The sequence below is a fragment of the Perna viridis genome, chromosome 1 (assembly GCF_037379345.1).
Source record: "Perna viridis isolate PV_CMFRI_1.1 ecotype Kerala chromosome 1, ASM3737934v1, whole genome shotgun sequence".
Lineage (NCBI taxonomy): Eukaryota > Metazoa > Mollusca > Bivalvia > Mytilida > Mytilidae > Perna > Perna viridis.
In genome coordinates, this window is record NC_142445.1 from 72,188,140 (window position 1) to 72,211,304 (window position 23,165).

The window sequence follows — 23,165 nt, forward strand, 5'->3', positions numbered from 1 at the left end:
TATGAAAATTGCATGCTTAATTGTATAGTGTAGGAGCATCTCTCTTTCTAGTTGACCAATATTTGTAATCCATAATAGAAACTTAAAATTGATGAAATGATCACTATGATAAGTTCTACAGAAGTCTTCATTGGGTTGAAGTTGAAAATGTTGACCATTAAAGGTGAAAAATGATGGGTTTATTTGCAGTTTCTAGCCAATATCTTGAAAACCATAATTGACAGAAACTTTCAAATAATAAAATGTTCTTTATACAAAACAATTATTTTATTAAACAAATAATGGACCCCCAACAGGCAGCTCTAGATTCAATATTTTGTATATCAGTTGTATATAGGAATTACCTTGTTTTTCTATCCATTCATCAATTGGTTCATCTGTCAACATGCCTTGTAAGTGTAACATCTTATCTTTTCAACATATTTTAAGAAATTTGGAATCATACTGGTGTAGACATATTATATAAGAGCATCGCTGAGCGCTGCATGATATGACTGCAGTGGTCAAACCATGAACAGTTGGGGCAAGTGTGAATACAATTAGATTTTGACAAACTTAAGCATAGGGACTTACAACCACTGGTTTGAACACAATATAGCACAAAATTTGAAATTGAATTAAAAGTTTTCAAAATTGAACAAAAGATAAAAAGTCGATTTTTTAGGGGTGTGGCCATTTTGCAACTTTTTATAACTCAAAAACGGTAAAAGGAATCTAAAATCTCCATAACAGTTTAAGAAAAGCCTACCCTGTACATTTTTTTCAAAACTGAATTTCAAAAGGAACAAATTGACACAAGAATTATAAAAATTGAATCAACAATACGCTTTTTCTATCAATTCTAATAATAACACCTGTTTTCCCCCTTTAACCCCTTTTTTTCCAAAGGGATGGGGCAAAAACTGGGTAATACCATTATACAACCAAAAAAAGGCTGCATAAAAATGTAATAGTTATCAAATACATGTACCTCTAAAGAGAAATGATTCAGCTTGAGTGTTTTACCACACGAGTCCAACTTCATTAAAACTTATAAATGTTCTACTGGAACCCTAGAGATAATTTGTACATGAAGGAATATAATTATCATACAGTGCCTGCAAATGGAGAAAATACACCATAAAAGGTTTTACATGTTGAAATGTCATAAGTATAACTTCTCCTACCTAAGATATTTTAATTAATTTTATTGGAAGGTAAGGCTCGATATTTAGATGTGCATGAAGCTATGTAATTATTGTCCAATTCAACCTTCGGGAGATAATCTAACATCTAGTCTAAAGATGTTGGTCACTGACACATTAAAATGGATATTTCAAGGGCAATAACTCCTAAAAGGTAAGGTGTGTCTCAGGTCTCTCAGTTAATATTAAGATCAATATTTGTTCCATTAGGGGTCCAAAATAGTCAAAAGTCTCAAACAAGAATTAAAACATGAAAGAACTACTTCAATCTTCAGAATATTGGGGGATGTAGTTACTGAAACGTTTATCTGAAATTGGGTAATGAGATGCTTACATAACAGAACCATAAGTAGTCTGTACATGCTTATCCATACATTATCCCTCCAAAGTTTGGTTACAATAAGTTCAGTTGTTTTCAAAAAGTTGAACAGAATTTAAAATGCAAAATGGTCTTAAAGGACAGAAGATGGGACAATAAGAAATGCAGAGAAATGTCCTTTGGTTTTGGCAAGCTATTAAAACACAGTATAGAAAATTACTTACAGTAAATTGCAAACCAAAATTAATTCATTATATTCAACAGTTTTAGTCATTATTTCATTTTGATTGGTTTCTTCATCATACTGCTATTAACCAAGCATATTTTCTGAGCATGTGTCACTATCATATATTTGTCTGTACATAGGTATTGTCAATATAAAGAGATTCCAATGATACAACCACAAAAATAAAAATAAAGCTTTGCCAACCACAGCATAATTCAACTACAAACAGTTGAACTATGTTCACTTGGGGTAAGTGTGGACACAATATTAGTTTTTGACAAACTTAATTATAGGGACTTCCAGTTCATTATGGACAACTCATTTGGATACAATATTGCACAATATTTTGAAATTCAAGGACAAAGTTCTGCTTTAGGGTGCCTTCATGAATCAATAAAAAGCTTTGTTAAGTGCAGCATGATACAACGGTAGTGGTCAAACCTCGAATAGTTGGGACAAATGTGGACACAATATTAGTTTTGACCCCTTACAACTTGAAAACTTTAAAAAAAAAACTAAAAAAAAAAAAAAAACAACATTACACATGGGTTTCAAATAAACACTTTTTTTTACCCTTTTTGCACCTTTTTCTAGAATCGTAGGGGTCACAAACTCCAAATCAAATAGGAATCTTCCTTTAGTGGTAAGTAAAATCATATCAAAATTTTAGAACAATTGGTCAACCACAACTTAAGTTATCACACAGAAAAAAGTGTCCCCAAACGATGACGACGACGGCACCATCATATTCTACTACCACATTTGTTTTTGCAGTTGTATAAAAACAATAAATAAAGAGTAAATTGCTAAGCATACTTCTTAAAGCTCGTGTAAAGGATTTTTATTTCATCCTTATCAAATATTTTTTTTTATAATTGCACCTAAAAAACAGTAGATTTTTTTGGGGCATGGCCCCTTTAGCACCTTATAACTCAAAAATCATATGAGATATCTGAAATCTGATTAAGACAGGTTATCAAGAGAAATTTAATAAATAAAATTTCATAATCCAATGAGAAACAAAAATGTTTATTTTTAGGGTGTGCCCTCCCCATACACTGACAATGCTAAATGCTATTTAAACAGAATTTTATAACAAATTAAAAAAAAGATCTATTAAAATTGAACAAAAAGTAAACCGTCTATATTAATTTTAAAACAAACACCTCTTTTACCCCTTCAGGCCCCTTTTTTGCAGAATAGTAGGGGCAGTAACTCAATTTTAAAAAGCAAGCTTCCTAAATTTCATGACATTTAGTCCACTCCAGTTATTGCACAGAAGTAAAAAAATAAACAACCCTGGCCACAAAACAACAATGACACTGACATCATTGCATTATACAACTACAATTTTTTGTGGTTCTCTAAAAACAAGAGGCTCCAAGAAGCCTGAATCGCTCAACTGGTTAAATTTTAGCCTTTCAAGGGCATTAACTCTAACAAGGAGTTGTCCGACAATTTTGACTCCATTAAGAATTTGGTAGGACTTATCATAACGATCATTTCATCAACTGAAAGTTTCATTCTATCTATTAAAGTTTTCAAAATATTGACTGAAAACTGCAAAAGACATAATGTTTTGCCATTCAAGGGCAATAACTCTTACATGAAGTCGTCTGACAACTTTGATCCCTGGAGACTTCTGTAGGCCTTATAATAAGAATTATTTCGGTAATTGAAAGTTTCATTCTATCATAGTTTTCAAGATATTGGCTGAAAACTGTAAAACTAAAATGTCATTGTTCTCCTCTCAGGGGCAAAAACTCTTAAATAGAGTTGTCTGACAACTTTGATCCAGGGAGACTTTTGTAGGCCTTATAATAAGATCATTTCAGCAATTGAAAAATATTGGCTAAACCTAATGGTTTTGGAGATGTATGCAAAAAACTAATGTCTGACCCCTATGTTCTATTTATAGTAATGGCAGCCAAGTTTTTTAAGCAATGAAAAATCCAAATAGACATTTTGTTTAGGATACAAAAACGCCAACTTTCATTGAATTCTGTACAGTAGTTTCTGAGGAGAAGATTTTTTCAAAGTAATAACAACTAAAACAGCAAAAAACGTCCAAAAAGGGCAATAACTCTAACATGGGTCAACAGATTGACCACAGATACATCTCATCATGTTGAATACTTATACCCCAGTCAGAATTTGGTTAAACCAAAGGTTTGGGAGATAAATGCAAAAAGCTGCAATCTGAACCCTATGTTCTATATTTAGTCAGGGCAGCCTTGTTTTTTAACCGATCAAAAATCCAAACAGTAATTTTGTGCAGGATACTCTAAGGAACAATCTTCTAAAATTTCATCCAAATCTATTCAATAGTTTCAGAGTAGAAGATGTTTGAAGAAATTAAACGAAGATGACGATGGACACCAAGAGATGGCAATTTCTCACATGGCCTATGGACAGGTAAGCTAACTAGGTTTTTTGGAGCATGGCTGAGTTTTGTACCCTTATAACTCCAAAACAGTTAAAAATAAGTCCAACCAGTAAAAAGCGGAATTTCAAAAGGAACACATTGACAACAGAATCACCAAAAAAGGATTAACAAAAAACTATATCATTTCTAATTACAATACCTATTTTCTCCCTTTTAGCCCCTTATCTTCAAAGGGGCAAAAACCTCTGAAAACTATAGGGCCCTCCATTTTGTCCCTAGGAACAATGATTCATTAAGTTTTACTCAAGTTATCATAAATAAATGAAATTTAACTGAGACTTATGCCAACAATGCTCACAACTACAGCATAATACTATTATACCTCCACAAGTTTTGTTTGCAGTTGCATAATAAATACTATTTAAAACAAGTTAAAAAAAAACTACAGAGTGGATTATTAATGTCCTTACCCTAAAGTAATTTACTAATGATAGCATATACTGCTGAAAAATGGTTCAACGTGATAAAACAATCAAATTGTTCCATAATAGGTGGTGAAAATCTTCAATATGTAAATAAGCATAGTGCAAAGTTCCAATAATTATATAGGTTAAATACTTTTTTGAATTACAGATTTCATAAAGTAGGTAAAGTAACAAAAAAGGCTACATTCAACATGCTAAAACAGCCAAAAAAAAAAAACCCAAAATTTGATCAAATTTCTCCATAATAGGAAGTTCACATTTCCAATATGTATAATAACACTGAGCAAAGTATAAATAATATTGGTTTGATATTTTTTAGAGATTACACAAAGTAGTTACCCTCTAAGTGCGATAGACGAATGGACAAACAGGAGTTGTGGGCTACTTGACCTTCTTTCACCATTGGTGACACAGTTAATTAAGGAAGTTCAACAGATCTGAATCCTCAATTACATGATAGTAACTTAAGCAATATATATACATATGATGAATTTTTGAGATTTTTATTGGGAAGATAATTCTTGTATTTATTCAGATCAAGACTCTACACTGGTTTTCTCAGAATACCTAAGTAATATGCAAGTTAAAAAGATAAGACAAATGATGATGAGGACAAACCATGAACTGACTGACACAAAGAGATGAAAATAGCTCATATGAACCTTTTCTATGTGACAATAACCAAAACATTGAAAAACATCAAAACAAGAACAAAGCTAATGTTTATAAGACTATTATTTCAGGGGATGAAAAAAGATATAGATACCTAATTCATGATTTAATGTACATAATTGACTTTGATGTTATAATGTTCATGCTCTGTACAAAATTGGAAAAACAAAGAAGAAAGCATAGTTCTTAATTTCAGTTTACTTTTTTTAAATGTATTTCAAGTTTATTAAAGAGCAATTTAAAGACAAAAACCTAATATTCAGTCTCTGTTTGTCATGTATCTACAATTTATTACACAGTACTGTTGCTCTTATCACAAAATTAAAATCATTTTACTTAGTCAAACTTGATAAAGCACTAATTAACATGAGGTGTTATAAATAGAGAATTCATTTCTCAATAATTACACAAATGAGAAAAACAAAGTTTCACATGTATATAACTTGTGCCTACTAGCACAATAACAATAAGTCCAGTTAGATTATGATGACACAAGTTTATTCAACATCTCCATCTTCTTCAGATCCTTCTTGATCACCTTCTGAATCTTCATCACCACTTATTTCTCGGTTTTCCTCCTCAAGTTTCTGCATCTGTTTGGCCAATTCTATTTCATCAGTATCTGATACAAATCTTGGCTGAAAATAGAAATTTAAGTTTAAAACTAAATCTGTTTTGTAATATCAAAACACAAAATTAAAGAGTTATTTGTAACAGTCTTACTGGCATTAACATACTAAAAATGTAGAGCAAAATGTGTCCATAACAGGAGAAGTATCTTCAAAATGTGTATAAGCACTAATCAAAGTTCAAATAATAATGGTTTAATACTTTCAGTTACAGATTACACAAAATATGTACTCCTTAGTGTGACTGATTGGTAGTTGACCTACTATACTTTCACTATTATTGACACAGAAAGATACAGAATAAAGATACAGATATTGTTGTGTATTGACAGTAAAACCCTATCCACCAACTTCACACTAAATCTAACCTGTTGTGTATTGACAGTAAACCCTATCCACCAACTTCACACTAAATCTAACCTGTTGTTGTGTATTGACAGTAAACCCTATCCACCAACTTCACACTAAATCTAACCTGTTGTGTATTGACAGTAAACCCTATCCACCAACTTCACACTAAATCTAACCTGTTGTTGTGTATTGACAGTAAACCCTATCCACCAACTTCACACTAAATCTAACCTGTTGTGTATTGACAGTAAACCCTATCCACCAACTTCACACTAAATCTAACCTGTTGTTGCGTATTGACAGTAAACCCTATACATAAACATCACACTAAATCTAACCTGTTGTGTATTGACAGTAAAACCCTATCCACCAACTTTACACTAAATCTAACCTGCTGTGTATTGACAGTGAACCCTATCCATCAACTTCACACTAAATCTAACCTGTTGTTGTGTATTGACAGTAAACCCTATACATAAACATCACACTAAATCTAACCTGTTGTGTATTGACAGTAAAACCCTATCCACCAACTTTACACTAAATCTAACCTGTTGTGTATTGACAGTAAACCCTATCCATCAACTTCACACTAAATCTAACCTGTTGTTGTGTATTGACAGTAAACCCTATACATAAACATCACACTAAATCTAACCTGTTGCGTATTGACAGTAAAACCCTATCCACCAACTTTACACTAAATCTACCCTGTTGTGTATTGACAGTGAACCCTATCCATCAACTTCACACTAAATCTAACCTGTTGTTGTGTATTGACAGTAAACCCTATACATAAACATCACACTAAATCTAACCTGTTGTGTATTGACAGTAAAACCCTATCCACCAACTTTACACTAAATCTAACCTGTTGTGTATTGACAGTAAACCCTATCCATCAACTTCACACTAAATCTAACCTGTTGTTGTGTATTGACAGTAAACCCTATCCACCAAATTCACACTAAATCTAACCTGTTGTTGTGTATTGACAGTAAACCCTATCCACCAACTTCACACTAAATCTAACCTGTTGTGTATTGACAGTAAAACCCTAGCTACCAACTTCACACTAAATCTAACCTGTTGTTGTGTATTGACAGTAAACCCTATCCACCAACTTCACACTAAATCTAACCTGTTGTTGTGTATTGACAGTAAACCCTATCCACCAACTTCACACTAAATCTAACCTGTTGTTGTGTATTGACAGTAAACCCTATCCACCAACTTCACACTAAATCTAACCTGTTGTGTATTGACAGTAAAACCCTAGCTACCAACTTCACACTAAATCTAACCTGTTGTTGTGTATTGACAGTAAAACCCTATCCACCAACATCACACTAAATCTAACCAGTTGTTGTGTATTGACAGTAAAACCCTATCTACCAACATTACATTAAATCTAACCTGTTGTTGTATATTGAAGATCCCTCCAGCTTCTTCAATGTCTTCTTTTATGGTAGCTATAGCTTTATTTAGTAAAGCCATACCTTCTGTTCTTTCCAGTGTAGCTGTAGTCATTACATACAGCGGCGGGGCTATCAAGTTTATCTAAAACAAATGTAACTAAGATGCAGCTAAGGTCATTACATATAGAAATAAGCTGGAGCTATCAAATTCATCTTAAACATGGCAGAATCAAGAAAATGACCTGCAAATTGTTTTTTAGGACTACAATACAGGGGCCTGTAGTCAATTTCACAAAAAAGTCATAAGCATAAAATTGACACATGGTAAACTAGAGGCCCTAGAAGGCCTGAATTGTTCACCTGGAATTCATTTCATAATTTTATGAATATCTGATGTCAGAAATAAAACAAGAAATTTGTGAGTCACTGCTCAGTAGTGATACTCCTGTTTTCCAACATGATATAAATGAATGTTTTTGGACGAACAGGAAGTAGATGTCATATGAGTATGAAAATGTATCCCCTGACCTACAGGAAGGTGTAACCTGTGATTAATAGTAGCCGAGAAAAAGGTGACAAACATCTTGTACATTACCACTTTATAAGAAAAATTCAAGTTTTTTTTTTTGGAAAACGGGAAGTACATGTAATATGCGTACAAAAACCCATCCCACAACACAAACTATTTAACCTGTTGTTGTGTATTGACAGTATACCCATATGATGCTACCAAGAACCTGTGATTAATACTAGCCAGGAAAAATGTGACAAAAACTTTGTATAAGGAAACTTCAAGTTTTTTTTCAACAAACAGAAAGTACATGTCATAATAGTACAAAAATGAATCGCACAATACAACATCCCTATAGGAAGCTTAGTACAATATATCAGCAACCTATAATTAATAGCAGAGAAAACTGTGTGGAAAATTTCCACTGTATCAGAAAAAAATTGAATGTTTTTGTCAAACAGGAAGTAGATATTATATGAGTACAAAAAGCTTCCCTCAATACAGTATACCAATATTAAGCTTTTAATATATATAATTTCATCAGCCTGTGATTTACAGAAGCTGCGAGTTTTGTTACGAAAAAAAGTGTTACAGAATGGTGGAATGATGGACACTGGTAAAAAAGTACACCACCTGAGGTTGGTATTACTTTAAAAGGTCCATATATATGCATTAAACAAGTATGAAACTGGCTCCTGACCTGACACAGACCTGATATTTCTATATTTGGAAAGTAATATGGATCTGAGGACCCAATATATCTACAATGTATTTTTAAAAACAACAGATCCATATTGCTTTATAAGATTCAGTTTTACTCATATTTTAATAGTCTAGTGATCAAATTGGTCGATGACACTAAACAAATAACAGAAGATATGGAATACATCATTTCATACGAAAAGAAGTCTGACACATTAGATTTTCAAGTATTGCTGTACACTTTGTTCAAGTACAGCTGTACAATTTGGAATGATTAATAAACATGAAACCTGGCTATCAAATGCTTCTAGTTATAATCTACATATCCATGCATTCTAAAAAAAAATGATATACCTTGATAGGCATATTTTCTGTTGACAAAGCCAGTCCTTTCTTCAAAGCTCTCTTCACTGCATCAACGCCTTCATAATTTGTACAAGCCACCTCAATGTCTGAAAAAAAATAACAGCTCAATCTGGTCTTTTTATATGTCACTTTACTATTAGTGTTATTTATTTTTACGACAGACTTTTATTGTTTAGTTTGTTATGGTATAAGCGCACAGACTGTAAATTATTAACATTTCATGAATTTGTTTATTCTAATAGTTCATCCATCTTTTTGTTCTTTTCTTATTTTGTTTTAGTAGATGAACCCAGAGGACCTCAAAATGGAACAATCTTTATCTAACTTAAGACCATGGGAGTTCCATTCAATCACTGCATGTAGGATCATGAAATTAAAGAGATGAGTAAGACTTGAAAGTCCAACTTTAACACACAGATTACTAATCTAACATAAAATAATATTACAAGGTGTATTTATCTTTTGTTCTTTACGCCTAATACTTTACCTGCCCTGATTTTAACAGCCTGAGGTGTCAACCTTCTTTTGATGTTATCTATTAAAACTTCTTTTGTTTTTTCATCAATATCACATTCATCTAAAATTTCTGGATTACTGAAATAACAAAACATTCACATTATAACAACATTTGCGATTGATTTAAAACAGCTACCCATAGTCATGCACAAAATGTACTTACTACTGCAGAGAAATACATAATGTATGAATTATAGTCATAGAAAGTCACAAATAGATAGCAGGTAATAGTTTTGATTAGAGATAGTGTTTCCAGTAGTCAAATGAAATAAAATGCTTTGCAGAGCACAGCATGATACGACCACATAGTAGAACTCTGAACAGTTGGGGCAAATGTGGACAAAAATTGGTTTTTGATACACTTAAGCAAAGGAACTTACAATTCACAAAAACTGGTTTGGACATAATATTGCACAAGAATTGAAATTCAATTGGACCAAAAATATAAAAGTTGATTTTTTGGGGTGTGGCCCCTCTGATCCCTTATAACTTAAAAACTGCAAGAGCCTTTTTTTAGAGGTATCTGAAATCTGATTGAAAAACACAGGAACTGATTTTCATAAGGTATCCAATAAAAAAAATTTGAAATAGGACCAAAAATACGTAATAGTAGTTATTAGTACATGTATCAGGAAAATGCATGTAAATGGCCCCCTTTTTAACCCCTTATTTCTGAAGTTCAAGTCTTAACTACCCAAATCTGACCACTGTGGTCTAGAATATTGGCAACAATATCATAGACATTCCTATAAAGCCTTTACTGGAGTTATGTAGTTAAATTCTATTAAATGCTTGTTTTAGGTCCCTTTTTGGACCCTTATTCTAAAAGTTAGAGCTATAACCCAAAAATCAATACCAACTTTCCTTTTGTGGTGTTTCACCTTGTTATTAAATTTTATAAAGTTCAACAAACTAATTCTCGAGTTACTGTACGAAAATCAAGTGTCTACTGACCACTATGACAACAAATGACATCATGGACGATGACAGCACCATACCAATATACCAAGGATCCGGAAATGGTCAAAAATGCTGGTCACTGACTGACAAATTTTGCAAATGACCAATGACAATTTTCCCATATCAGGCATAAAAAATTTGTCAACCCTCATAAATTACAGTCTGCATGGTTTTAATAGTGTATAAACATCCTTTCTACCTGTCTCTTAATTGTAAATTGGAAATCAATTGACAGGTGTGCATCAATATTAGACGATGTGCAGCCACCTGTGACTGTGATTTACCTGTGAGAGGTTAATAGATTATATAATTAAATTAATGGTACATATGCAGCACCATTGCATATACCAATGAATTGAAGTGACTCAGAGAATTTTCATACATTTATTACTTGATTTGTAAAGAAAAATGAAGGGAACCAAGATTCTAGTGCAAAATCAAAGGAATGTAATCCAGGGACAAGGACCTACATAACTGATGTGACTTACCTAACAGCATGTTTAAATGCTTCATAAGCTGCACCAGGTTTCTTATATTTCTCATCAAAAAACCAAGCAGTCTTTTTATACAGCTCTTCAAGCTGTTCACTACTGGAGTACTTCATCAATTCTCCAACATGTCTTAAGATGCTATTCACCTGAAAAAATAACATTCACATTGTGAAGTAGAGAGTAACATCATATTTTCATTAATAAACTATACAGTTTTTAAGACCATCCAGCAGCTTAAATAGCCTCTGGTAGCAAGCAATGTGGATTATCCATTAATCATTTCACAAGTTTGATAAAAATCTACTCTGGAGTTTATAAGGAGTTGGTCCTTATAACAGATGACAGACCATAATGGACACATTTTGACTACTTACTGCTTTTGAATTTGGTCTTCGTAAGATAACTATGAACAAATCTAGACTACTTATTGCTTTTGCCTTTCATGAGATAACTATAAACATAACTACTTACTGCTTTTGAATTTGGTCTTAGTAAGATAACTATGAACATATCAGGATTTTGAGGGCTTTAGTCACTTTTGCATAGAGCACGAATGACATATTATGGGCAGCAGAATTTGGTAAATAGTCAGTAGTTTCATAAACTAAAGACATAAACACTCTTAATATATTCATTTTAAGTTTACAGACACAGGCATAACAATAAATACAATAAATGTTACAACAAAATAACTATTATTTTCTATAAGAAAACGTGTGTTACTTAATAAAATAAAATGGTTACTATCAGAAAAATAGTAAAATAGAAAATTTTTTTACATCATGACAAAGCTTTGATGCATTCAGTCTAAAAATAGCTACTATTTGACAAAAGCTACTATTATGATATGACCTGACACTCAACTAACAAGAGAAAATCCTCCTGTCCTTTGCCAAACCCCACACCTCAAAAGCCCTCTTCAACCTAAAACTCCTCAAATCAGAAGGATGGAGACAGATCTTTAGAAGAGAATTGTTTGATGAAACCTTGAGCCTGTTTCTAAGATAGGTCTCGATCAGATAGTACCTACTAAATCCCCTCTCAGTCACCAGAAGATAATGTAGAAACTAGACAGATAGAAAGGAGGTTGGCAATATTGGCATAGCCAACTGTAGAATGTTGCACTCTGTAAGCGGTTGCTGTGTGATATCTTACTGCTGGATACTAATTTTTTTAGTGACCTTTGACCCCAGATCATGAGTAGAATTGAAGATGTTCGTAATCATTAGGATTTCATTTCAAGAAGAAAAGAGAATTGTAATTTCAAATAAAAATTTATTGTTGATTAATACTTCCTAACTGTCCGCTATTGCATTAAAATTAACTGAAATCCATGAGATGATCAGTCGCACATCAGAGACATTGTTTTTGTGTGAATTTAAATTTCTAAAAATAGATAGCTATATATATGTTGCAAGGTTTGTGAAGGGTTTGTTTTCAAAATAAGGATATATATAAGTTATATTTTAAATGTACTTAAAAGCAGAAATGTCTCCAGTCAACTCAAAGCTTTTTTCAGCGGTCAAAAAAGACTGGCTGAAGTTGAGTGAGAAACCTGGGATATCTTTTGTGGTTGGTCCTAATGATCAAACAATCGATAAATTATTGTTATTTTAAATGATTATTAACAATGCACATATCAGAGATGCCAGGTTAACAACAACAAAACGTATTTCACACCTGGTTGACCAGGTAATTACCAAGCTTGGGGTCATAAACTTGTCTGAGCGTATGGCCAGGTGAAATTATGTAACTTTCAATTGACAGTTTTTAACAACATTTTTATTTAAGGTGACGAAAATTTATCTTAAATACTTTTTGAATGGATTTTTTTATATACTTTTGAAATTTTAAGTGACGAAAACAATCTAAAACATTTTCGTCATTTAGGAAATCTTTTCGTAAATGGTGAAAACGACGAGTGCTAGCTGAATCACTTAACATATCTTAACTACTTACTGCTTTTGAATTTGGTCTTAGTGAGATAACTATGAACACATCTTAACTACTTACTGCTTCTGAATTTGGTCGACTACTTATTGCTTTTGAATTTGGTCTCAATCAGCTAACAACCTCATCTCGACTACTTACTGCTTTTGCCTTTGCAAATTTCTCTTCACATTTACATACTTCTTCAGGGGAAACTCTTCTCTTGGACAAATCAATATATCCTGTAATAATGATGAATTCCTCTATTTACATATATGTATTGCCAGTTGAAACCATGAGTATATTCTATGTCAAACTAAAAGCTGTTATAGTTGGTTTGGTAACAGAATTGTTCTAAAATAGGGCAGCATGATAAGACCAAAACTAGTTAAACTGTGTTAAATTGGGCCAAGTAATTAATTTTTGACACACTTTAACATAGGGACAATTCACCAAGGACACAACAACTAGATTGGCTTTGAGGATGCTCATCAAACACCTTTACATATATGTACCATATACATGTACCAGTAACTTGAAAACCATAAGATATATTTCAAATCTGATTGAAAAATACAAGCAGGGATTTTTATGTGGAATCTAAAAAAAAATGAATGCCACAAATATTGAAAAGAACCCGGAAGGAAGTATTGACAGTATAACTGAAATCTGTACGGTTTTGTCAATCATACAAGTCGGCGAGTTTTGTCAATGGCACAGCCATCACCGCTACAAGTTTTCATCGATAGTTGGTGACTATCTAAATATGAATTCATATTTCAAAAAATTTGATAGTCACCAGTTGTTGAAAATTAAAACTTTGATGGCTTTCAATTGCCAAGTTAAAAAGGTGCTGCAGGAAGACAATTATTGTGGGGATCCCTGTGCAAATCAATAGCAACAACTTAACTGCTGGTTGTTTCAATTTCAGAGCATCATTTTTTCATGATGACCCCCTGTGAAAAATTTCTAGATTAAGCACTGTATTTTTGCCCTTATTTCCAAAGAGATGTAATAAAAACCTCCAAAACCTATATGGGCCTCCATCATATACTAGGAACAATGTGTTAAACAAAATTGCAGTGGTAAAAATATAAGCAATATGTTTTGGAATTAGTTTACCTTTTCACTGTTCATTCCAGAAAATAACGGCAACCAGTGGTCCCTTTGACAGTAAAACTGGGAGTCAGAAAATGGGGGCCCATATGGCAGTATGATATGGAGTCATTTTTATATTACAGGAGAGATTCAGCCAACAAATAAGTTAACCTCAGGTTCATATACATTTTATAGTTTCATTTTTAGGTGAGAAGTATACACCTCAAATGAAAAAAAATACGAATAGATGTTGTTTATTTATTATGGTATTTTGATGATTCAAATTGTCATTCATTTTGATGTTGCAGCTCCACTTAATATCTTTCTGCTCTTATCAGGATCACATCCCAGCCAGGCCCATGAACATTACTCAAAATGATTCAGGTTGGCCAACCTTGTCCATTTGTATTGAGTCAGCAGGCTCATCTATAACTTATTGGGTGCCATCAGCAGTCAGGGAAATGATCATGTCCCCTGAGGCACTGCCTGCAGTTACCCAGTGTGGGAAACCATCACTCGCCAAATACGAGTAGATGTGTAATTTGGCAAGTTCTCATTAGCTTACACTCATCAATTTGGCAATCGTCATTTGATTGGCGAGTTCCAAGGAAAGTTAACCAACCAACAGCTTATTTAGTTAAACATTCCTTAACATCATACATTAAAAATATGTTCCCTACATATTAAGACTTTCAGCTTGAATAAGTCAAGTAAATTTTGCACAATTTTATTGACTTGTAAAGCATTGTTTACAATCTGCCATTTTAATTTCCAGTAAACGGGATGTGCCAAAACTTACGCGACAGTCCTGATCTCATATTAGTAGTCATACGAAATTATCTTGGTAATTTATGAAATGTTACCTTGCAAATTAGTTGTTTACTGTCAAAATAAATTTGAATAAGAAGCAAATGATAAACATTTTCTTGTTTCATAATGATGAATCTGTTGAAATATAATTTTATTTTTAAAATATGAGTTCAGAAATGGAGTACTTTAAGTACTTGAAAAACTTCAACGGGAGGGAATATGTGAAAATGGAAAAGATTTTGATAAATTTAGAAACAAATGAAATGATAGTTGAAGACAGAAAAAGAAAGGCTGAAGATAGTCAAATCCAAGAGAAAACAGATGATAGTACAGACAAAAAAACAAAAAAAAATTTGGCTTGTTGAATTTCTATTTGGCTTACAAGATCAATATTCCACTAGCCAGTATGACAACTTGTGAAAAAAATTGGTTTCCCACGCTGGTTACCTTATGTCGTTTTAACCCAAACAAGTTTTAATTTTTGTTTCTCCTGTTTACTACGAAATGGCCAAGGCCACTGGTGCTTTAAATAAAGTAAGCGTATCCAGAAAAGAAACCAAAAAAAACCCTGGAAATTCAGAGACCGACCTTCAGAATAATGTGCACCCACAGGGCCCACAAACAGTACATTTTGTGTGCTATACGCAAGATATCCTTACCAATGTCACAAAAGCTTGGTCTGGAATGAACACTGTTTTTGATGAAATACTTCATTTTTTTCATTTTGTATTGATAAAAGCTGCTGAGCATTTTAAACTCAAACAGTTTATTTAACATCTTTGACAGTAACTGTAATGTATTATCTGTGTTTACTTTATCAATCACTACATTAAGTATATGTACCTTTGTCTTTATCAACTCTGATGACTACCACACATTCACTTCTTCCAACTCGAATCAATTTATTAATAGAACGAATACGTCTTCGAGAAAGTTCACTTAACAAGATCATTCCTTCAATGTTATTATACTCCAGAAGGTGAACATACGCTCCCATTTCTGCTATAGACCTAACATTCACCATAACTACATCCTCAACTTCAGGATATCTATTACCATAAAATCTACATGTTAACACCATTTTGGTTTTCTAAAAAGATAATAAGATTTTAAAACGTACATGTAACACTGTATCATACTATGCATAGTTGTATGTTGTGTATAAGTTGATCAAGTGTTCTAGGATTCCCAATACCCATTACCCGTGGTAAGTGAGTTTTCAAGTCGGTAAAGTTCTTTGGGAGCCCTGGGTTACCTGTGGGGAAGTCGGTTTTAAAGTTTGGGTATGTTGAAAACGAGTCCTTACTTTCCCAACCTGTGGCAATAATTTCTGAATTTATTTCAGCAGAATTTAAGTTTTGTTCTTTAGAAAATGTGATTGTTTTGTTTTGCTTTTTTATTCATCATGATCCTATCAGCACTTGTAATTAGATCTTTTTTCTTCCATTGAAGTCAAACACGATCGTGATGCGAAAACAAAAATTTAATAATAATAATTAATAAAAAAATCCAGATTTCAAAATTTGTAATTTTGAACAAGTGAGATGGATAGTTTCTTTCATCATTATATATTTGTTTGCCAATAAATATGAAATGTATTGAGGGGAGAAGGAGTACCTGAGTCCGAGAAAGGTGACTAAAGGGTAAAAAGCCATAAACATGTAAAAGTTCCCATACAAGTACATCTCAGCCATGAAAACATGTTGAATTTGAGCCTGATAATAAATAAATGAAGAATAAAAATGGTTATTACCTTGTTATCTAAGTGTATTCAATTATAAGAATCAGACAGTAAAAATACATCACATTCTTTGCTTCTTAGAAATGATTGCACATTACCAAATCATATGACACATATTTTGTCTTTGAAATGTTACTTTCAATGTGTGTAAGTTCATTTAAAGTCTGGGTAAGTCATTTTTGAAGGCCACATGCCCATGGTAAGTCCAGTTGACCAAAAAATCCTAGAACACTGTATATTGTACACATAATAATTTGTATGAAAAGTTTGTACAAACTGTAATTTGTATTTTCAGTTTCTATTATTATAACTTGTCTGAAATTAGTAATAAAAAATTAAAATTTGTATGATATCAACCAAAAAATCACTTATAACTTAAAAATTTCAGCCATTTGTAAATGAAACAATTCTTGTATCTTCTGCACCACTTTGACTACCAATTATACATTTACTAATTTTGACCGGGTGCAATTTATGCTGCCTGTTCGCATTGCATTATACAAGAAATAATTAACCCTAATCCAGAAGCAGGGGGTTTAGTGCACTATAAAACCTGATTTAACCAACCATTCAAACCTAGGGTCAATTACATGCAATAGTAATTAATTACATGCTAAATTCTTCAATTAAATTACAGTTACAATTTCAGAAAGTAAATTTTGTAAAGTAATTAATTAAATTACAATTACTTTTGCTACATAATAAGTTAGTAATAAATGAAATACAACATTTTAAAATGTCTTGTCAGATAAAGAACATCACACCTTCTCAGCAATGTAAAGCATCATCCAACAGATGTGGAAGACAATGGGGTACATATTACTCATTGCTAGCCTAATTTTGAAAGGGTTGGGAGTTAGGCAGTTGTAAATAGAATTCCATAATAAAGAAATTTTCAGTCGGAAAATAACTTTGAGTCAATAATAATTGTGTAGTTCAATTTCTCGCTTACCCTCATATGGAGGAATTTTTTAAACAAAATGATATAATGATAACTAAAAGATTAGAAGTACTTGTCTACTGATGAATTTGCACCGATAACGAGAGACCAAGTACCATCTTCAAAGAACCCGACACAAAGTAATTGCATGTAATTGAAATGCAATTAGTAATTACATGCAAAATATAGAAAGTAATACATTACTTTTGATTACAATTTTTTTTCATGTAATTTAAAAAAACACAGAAGTACTCATTACATTGAATTACTTCAAACATTGTAATTAAATACAGCTAATTACAATTACATTTTAAATTATCCCAGGTCTGCAGCTATTTCCATCAGAAAATGGAATCTAGTAGTTTATACATCAGACTTTGTTCACACTTAAGGCTAATGACTTCCTCATATTAATATGTGCAATTTTAAATGCAATAGAATCACTCACTTCCTAGACAATGTCTTATAAAGGTTTAACCTGTTTCTGGTGCATTCACAAATTTGTTTCTTTTTAAGGAAAAACAGGGGCCTATGCCTGTGAATAGTATGTCATCCAGGTCAGGTTAAGACGTGTTTACTAACAGAAATGTATTCAAATCAGCTCATTATTCCATATATGATAAAATATTCTTTTTATAAGTTTGCCATTGTGATTTACTGTACACCCTAAAACTCTGTATGCATTCAAAATTAGATTCATATTTTAAAAAAGAATTTTCAACCTTTAATGTACAATAAAATTAACAGAACTAATTAATGACCAGTTATGTAGGAGACATTCCTAACTTAAATAAGATGATAATCTGATAATTAAATGCACACATGACCAAGAATTACAGCTTTGCACCAGAACTAGGTTAAACAATACAGTATTGAATGGCGTCTGAGGACTCTTATCTTTCACCCTTTTCTCCAGTGGGTCAGCATTTACAATCATGATATTTTTTTTATTCTTAATAGAAGAATATCCAGCCTCCTGGCTACATGTATTTGAAACAAAAACATGCTCATCAGTTGTTTTCAATTTTTATAGGATGCTTAATATTTTGACCACATGAGTGGGGTTAACCCACTATATATCTAGTCGAACAGCAAAGTGCCTACGTGACCCCGAAATCCTTTGATCTCATTTGCAGTGACCCATGAGCAGATAACTCTAAAGATGGTGGCAATAAATTTCCCAGGAAAATTTTACGTTTCCCCTGCTTCAAAGAATCATCAAATTAATTAAAATCAATCAGAAAATAGGTAAACAAAAAATTATCATGTACGAAAATAAATTCTTCAGCTAAATGACGGCAACAAAAACATTTCAGATGGACCAATGAGGAAAAAGAACGTATAGAAAGTCCCCCTCTCGAAGAAAAAGATTTCATTGTTTTGATTTTGAGCCAATGGAAAAGCTGACAGAATTGCATTTCACACGTCATATCTATTAAAAAAAGGGTTTTCTAAACAGGTTGACCAATGAACTTCAAGATCTGAAAGGGAATTCCATGTTCAAGGTCACTCTCCATGTTTATTTGTAATGCTTCAGAGTTTACCCAAAAAGCATGTTGTGATTATTTTTCTCGTGTATTTGCTCTCTAATTCCTCCAAACCGGCTTTGTATGGTAAAATTAGAGTTGGAAATGAGTTACATATTATTCATTCCATTATAATTTGGTTATCCTGTGTAGATTTTGGAAGTATTTGCTTATTTGCCCCTCCCCCTTTTTTCCCATCCCTCTGACTTTGTTTTGCTTTGACAGTTTGAGAAAACATGACAAAATTATACACACAATTGAAACATTATGGACTGTCTTCTTTTATCTATTGTAAAATACCATACAAAGATTTATCATGACATAGCCATGTTAGCTGTCAACTGTATTTGCAATTTTGAAAGACTTTCAGGTAAGTCAACATCATGAACATTAATACTTTTCAGACTGCTAGTCAATTTTGTGTTATAATTTTACATTTGTTTTGTGTAGTACTATTTTTTTTGGTTGCTTAAAGTTAGACTTCAGTGCATGTATTTTTATTTATCAAACCGGAACAATACCTCAAACTTTCTCTCCTCAGTTAACTTTAGCATTTTTATAGGAATTATATTTTTTTCATTTGCTTAGAAACTGCACATGGAAATACAAGTAAGAATATATTTCATTTCAAATTAATATGTTGAATAATTAAGTTAATAAATAATAAAATTGTAAACCACTTATATAGCAATTCTTTATTTAATAGTGATATGTATTGACTAGTAAAATCAGTCACAAGATATCAATTAACAAATGTATATTTTAAATTCTTGTTTTTTGTAAAACACTTTGTTCATTTTTTGTTGTATTTTAAAGCAATGAAAAAATTTCAAAAGAATTAATCATCTGGAAAAATTTTTTCAACCCCTTAGAATCTAGATAATTAATACATGCACATGCCATTGGAGTATTGTATCTGTCAAGTTATGATATTTCAAAGAAAGAATTTTTTTCATATTTTAGAAAATTATTTGATAATCTCCTTCCACAGTCAGTGTTAAGATGTTGTGAACAAACTTGGGAAATTCCTTGTCAGTCCACTTGGTCCCATCCATTTAAGACAGGAAATATGTTCTTTTTATTTTTTTAGTTATAAACACAGTGGTATGTGTGTCTTGGTGTATGCATGCATGCATCTCAATTTACATGTTTGTTTATGTTATTATAATAGAGGATTTATTTACTGGTGGCTGTATTCTTCACACTGATTTTTTTTTTCACTAGATTCCAGTATTGGATAAAACTTAAAACAATCAGCAATATACAGTGTATTTCATGTTATTCAAGACAGATATGCACTGCATGGTGATGGTTCTACATTACAAGAATATTTTTATTGTGTATAGTGAGCCAAAGTGTACAAAATACTATATTTTTATACAGAATTTTTTTTTTTTTAAATTCAATGTTGATATTAAAAAAATTTCAAATTCAATTGACAACAATATTAGAAAATATAAAAAGGAATTTTATTATAAGAAAATTAATTTCCCATAAGAAATTGATTTGTTTTATATAAAAATGAATTTCTAATGTCAAAAACTAAAATTTTAATATATGAATTCTCAATGCAAAAAAAAAAAAACTATCTTTTTCAATATTAAAAAATTAGTTATAATAATATTCAAGAATCAATATCTAATATGGAAATGAGTTTATTGTAATAAAAATGAATTTCTAATTCCATGAACTTGTTTTTAAATACAGGTTTAAGCTAATACTAAGACATAGTTCTCTGATATTAGAAAATAAAAAGTTAATATTAAAAATGTATTTTTTTGTCCACTTTGGCTTACAAGTCATTCTGGTACAGATGAGTGCAAGAAGAATGTTTTGACAAAAAGTTTTCTTCTTTTTATTATAACCTAGATACATTATTTTTTAGACATTTTTAATAGAATATAAGGGTTGAAACTAACTATGATTGGAACTTCCAAATACTTCCATACCGGGTTACTTCCCTTACTCGATTCGTAATTTAGAAAAAGCTGACAGAATTGCATTTCAACCAGATTATGACTGCAAACTCTGTGAAGTAGTCTCAGATTTTGAATACTTTAGCATGTTGAAATTTCAAAGCTGTTCAGAATCGGAAAGTGTAGATATCTTAATTTTTTGCCGGCAAGTGGCAAATTTCTGACAAAGGGGTAGGTGACCTCAAAGCTGACAGAATCATTCTTACTGATTAATTTCACTGTTTTGAAAGGATAAATATGTAGATAAATGATCAAAGATTTGAACGTTTATTTTATTTTTTACCGATGGTAATAGAAATGGTCACACGAAGCGAGTTTTCATCAGAAATCGTGCTGCTAAAAACATCGCCATTCTGACCATGATTTGTCACATGACTCTTGCAAATGAAAACTACACCATTTTCGACTTTGCTGTTCAGCTGATCATAACAACAATACATATGATAAGAATCAAAGAATCCCCATATGGTGTAATTGTATATTTGTTTTCTTTGATTGAAAACCAGTTAATTTGATCAAAATATGTCCTATCAATCTATTTCTTACTTTACCTATATATGCTCATTGAAAAGTTATTGTTCATGTCGTGTACTTTAGTCATTAACATATTCTTTTGTTATACTAGATTATGAATTTATGATATTCACGACAGTACCCATACTAGCAAGCAGAAAAACCGTTTTTATCGCCTTAATGTCTGCTGAATGCATTGAATTTACATGGAATAATTTGATTAATAAGCATTAAAAAGGAATCTCAATTAACAAACCGCCAATAAGAAGGTCAAATTTACTTGTATTTGTCTACTGAAGTAGGCTTTTTTGACACATGTGTCTGTCTGATGCAAGGTGAATAAAATTCTATAATAATGAAACGAATTTAAGTGTTTATCCGAAATACGTTAAAAATAAAATTTCTTTAAAATATTTTCAATTTATTTTGATAGTGAATGTGATTTTATCATATCACTACTAACATTATTTCATTGTAGTTGATAAAATTCGAGTAGTTAGTATGATTTTCGTTCCACAAATATTTATTTTTAAAAAAAAAGCGACAAGAGGTTATAAAAGCGACAAGAAGCGCCCGAAAGTTTAAAAAAAAAAAAACCACAAGAAGATAAATTAGCGACAGGAAACAGTGAATTAGCGTCAAGAATTTTTTTTCAATATCAAATTATTCAATAAAGATACAAGGAAACATAAGTTCTTGTATATGATATTACTATTTAGCTCTTTTGCAATTCCCTGCATAGTCCGAATTTCCTCTGACCCTGCAACCCTCCTCTTTTTTATTTGGATATTGATACGTCGCGTTGGGGTCAGAACCCAACCCGACATATTAATATCCAAATAAAAAAGAGGAGGGTTGCAGGGTCAGAAGAAATTCGGACTATTCCCTGCAATGGTTTAGATACCAAATGCCTTATCCATAAATCCATTTCTATAGAATAAACTGATCTGTTTTTTTTTTTCGAACAGCCCAAAACAGTTTCTGTCGCTAATACTGTTAAAGTAGACGGCCGGCTTTTTGTTTTTGCTGCGCTTGTGCATGCCTCATTATACAGAGGCTACAGAGGCTAAAGTAAAGTAAAGTAAAGTAAATTTTATTTAAAGTCGGCATATATGTACAAATAATAAAATAACACGAGCACTGAAGTGCTCTTTAACCGACTACAAATAAATAAAAAAAAAAACATGCATGCACAAACTAAAGGAGTGGAAACAAAAGTTTTCTAATCTTACAATGCCAGTGAGCAGGTGGCTATGCCTCGCTGATCAGTGATCACTGTAACACCAGAAAATAAAGCATAATATATTAGAAACAAAACATAATAAAACAAAGAGGACAACTAAAATATAAAATAAGCATGGACAACTAAAACTGTGGAGTTTAAAATAAAGGGACAGACTGCAGAGCAAATCGAAA

At 31.9% G+C, this 23,165-nt stretch overlaps 1 protein-coding gene across 4 annotated transcripts; it reads right to left on the minus strand.

Annotated features, from left to right (window-relative positions):
* Positions 1-5,087: 5,087 nt before the first annotated feature.
* On the minus strand, positions 5,088-22,091 carry LOC148630271 (eukaryotic translation initiation factor 2 subunit 1-like). 4 transcript variants are annotated; one of them, XM_088564547.1, is made up of 9 exons: positions 22,030-22,050; positions 16,671-16,768; positions 15,897-16,143; positions 13,308-13,387; positions 11,214-11,362; positions 9,737-9,843; positions 9,238-9,335; positions 7,669-7,812; positions 5,088-5,910 (listed from the first exon to the last, which is right to left on the minus strand). In XM_088564547.1, the coding sequence occupies exons 3-9, from the start codon at positions 16,132-16,134 to the stop codon at positions 5,770-5,772; spliced, it is 957 nt and encodes a 318-aa protein (XP_088420673.1). In that variant the 5' UTR covers positions 16,135-16,143; positions 16,671-16,768; positions 22,030-22,050; the 3' UTR covers positions 5,088-5,769. The 4 variants fall into 4 exon arrangements, with proteins under 4 accessions (XP_088420673.1, XP_088420668.1, XP_088420689.1 ...); XM_088564542.1 differs by lacking the exon at positions 16,671-16,768 and having other exon boundaries at positions 22,030-22,091; XM_088564563.1 differs by lacking the exon at positions 16,671-16,768 and having other exon boundaries at positions 22,006-22,081.
* Positions 22,092-23,165: the final 1,074 nt, after the last annotated feature.

Excerpts from the sequence above, each read along its gene's own strand:
- LOC148630271 (XM_088564542.1), bottom strand. The coding sequence starts at position 16,134 with ATGGTGTTAACATGTAGATTTTATGGTAATAGATATCCTGAAGTTGAG. Across the intron at positions 9,336-9,736 it reads GGCTGTTAAAATCAGGGCAG|ACATTGAGGTGGCTTGTACA; the intron begins GTAAAGTATTAG and ends ATTTTTTTTCAG. Across the intron at positions 7,813-9,237 it reads CAGAAAATATGCCTATCAAG|ATAAACTTGATAGCCCCGCC; the intron begins GTATATCATTTT and ends CATTTGTTTTAG.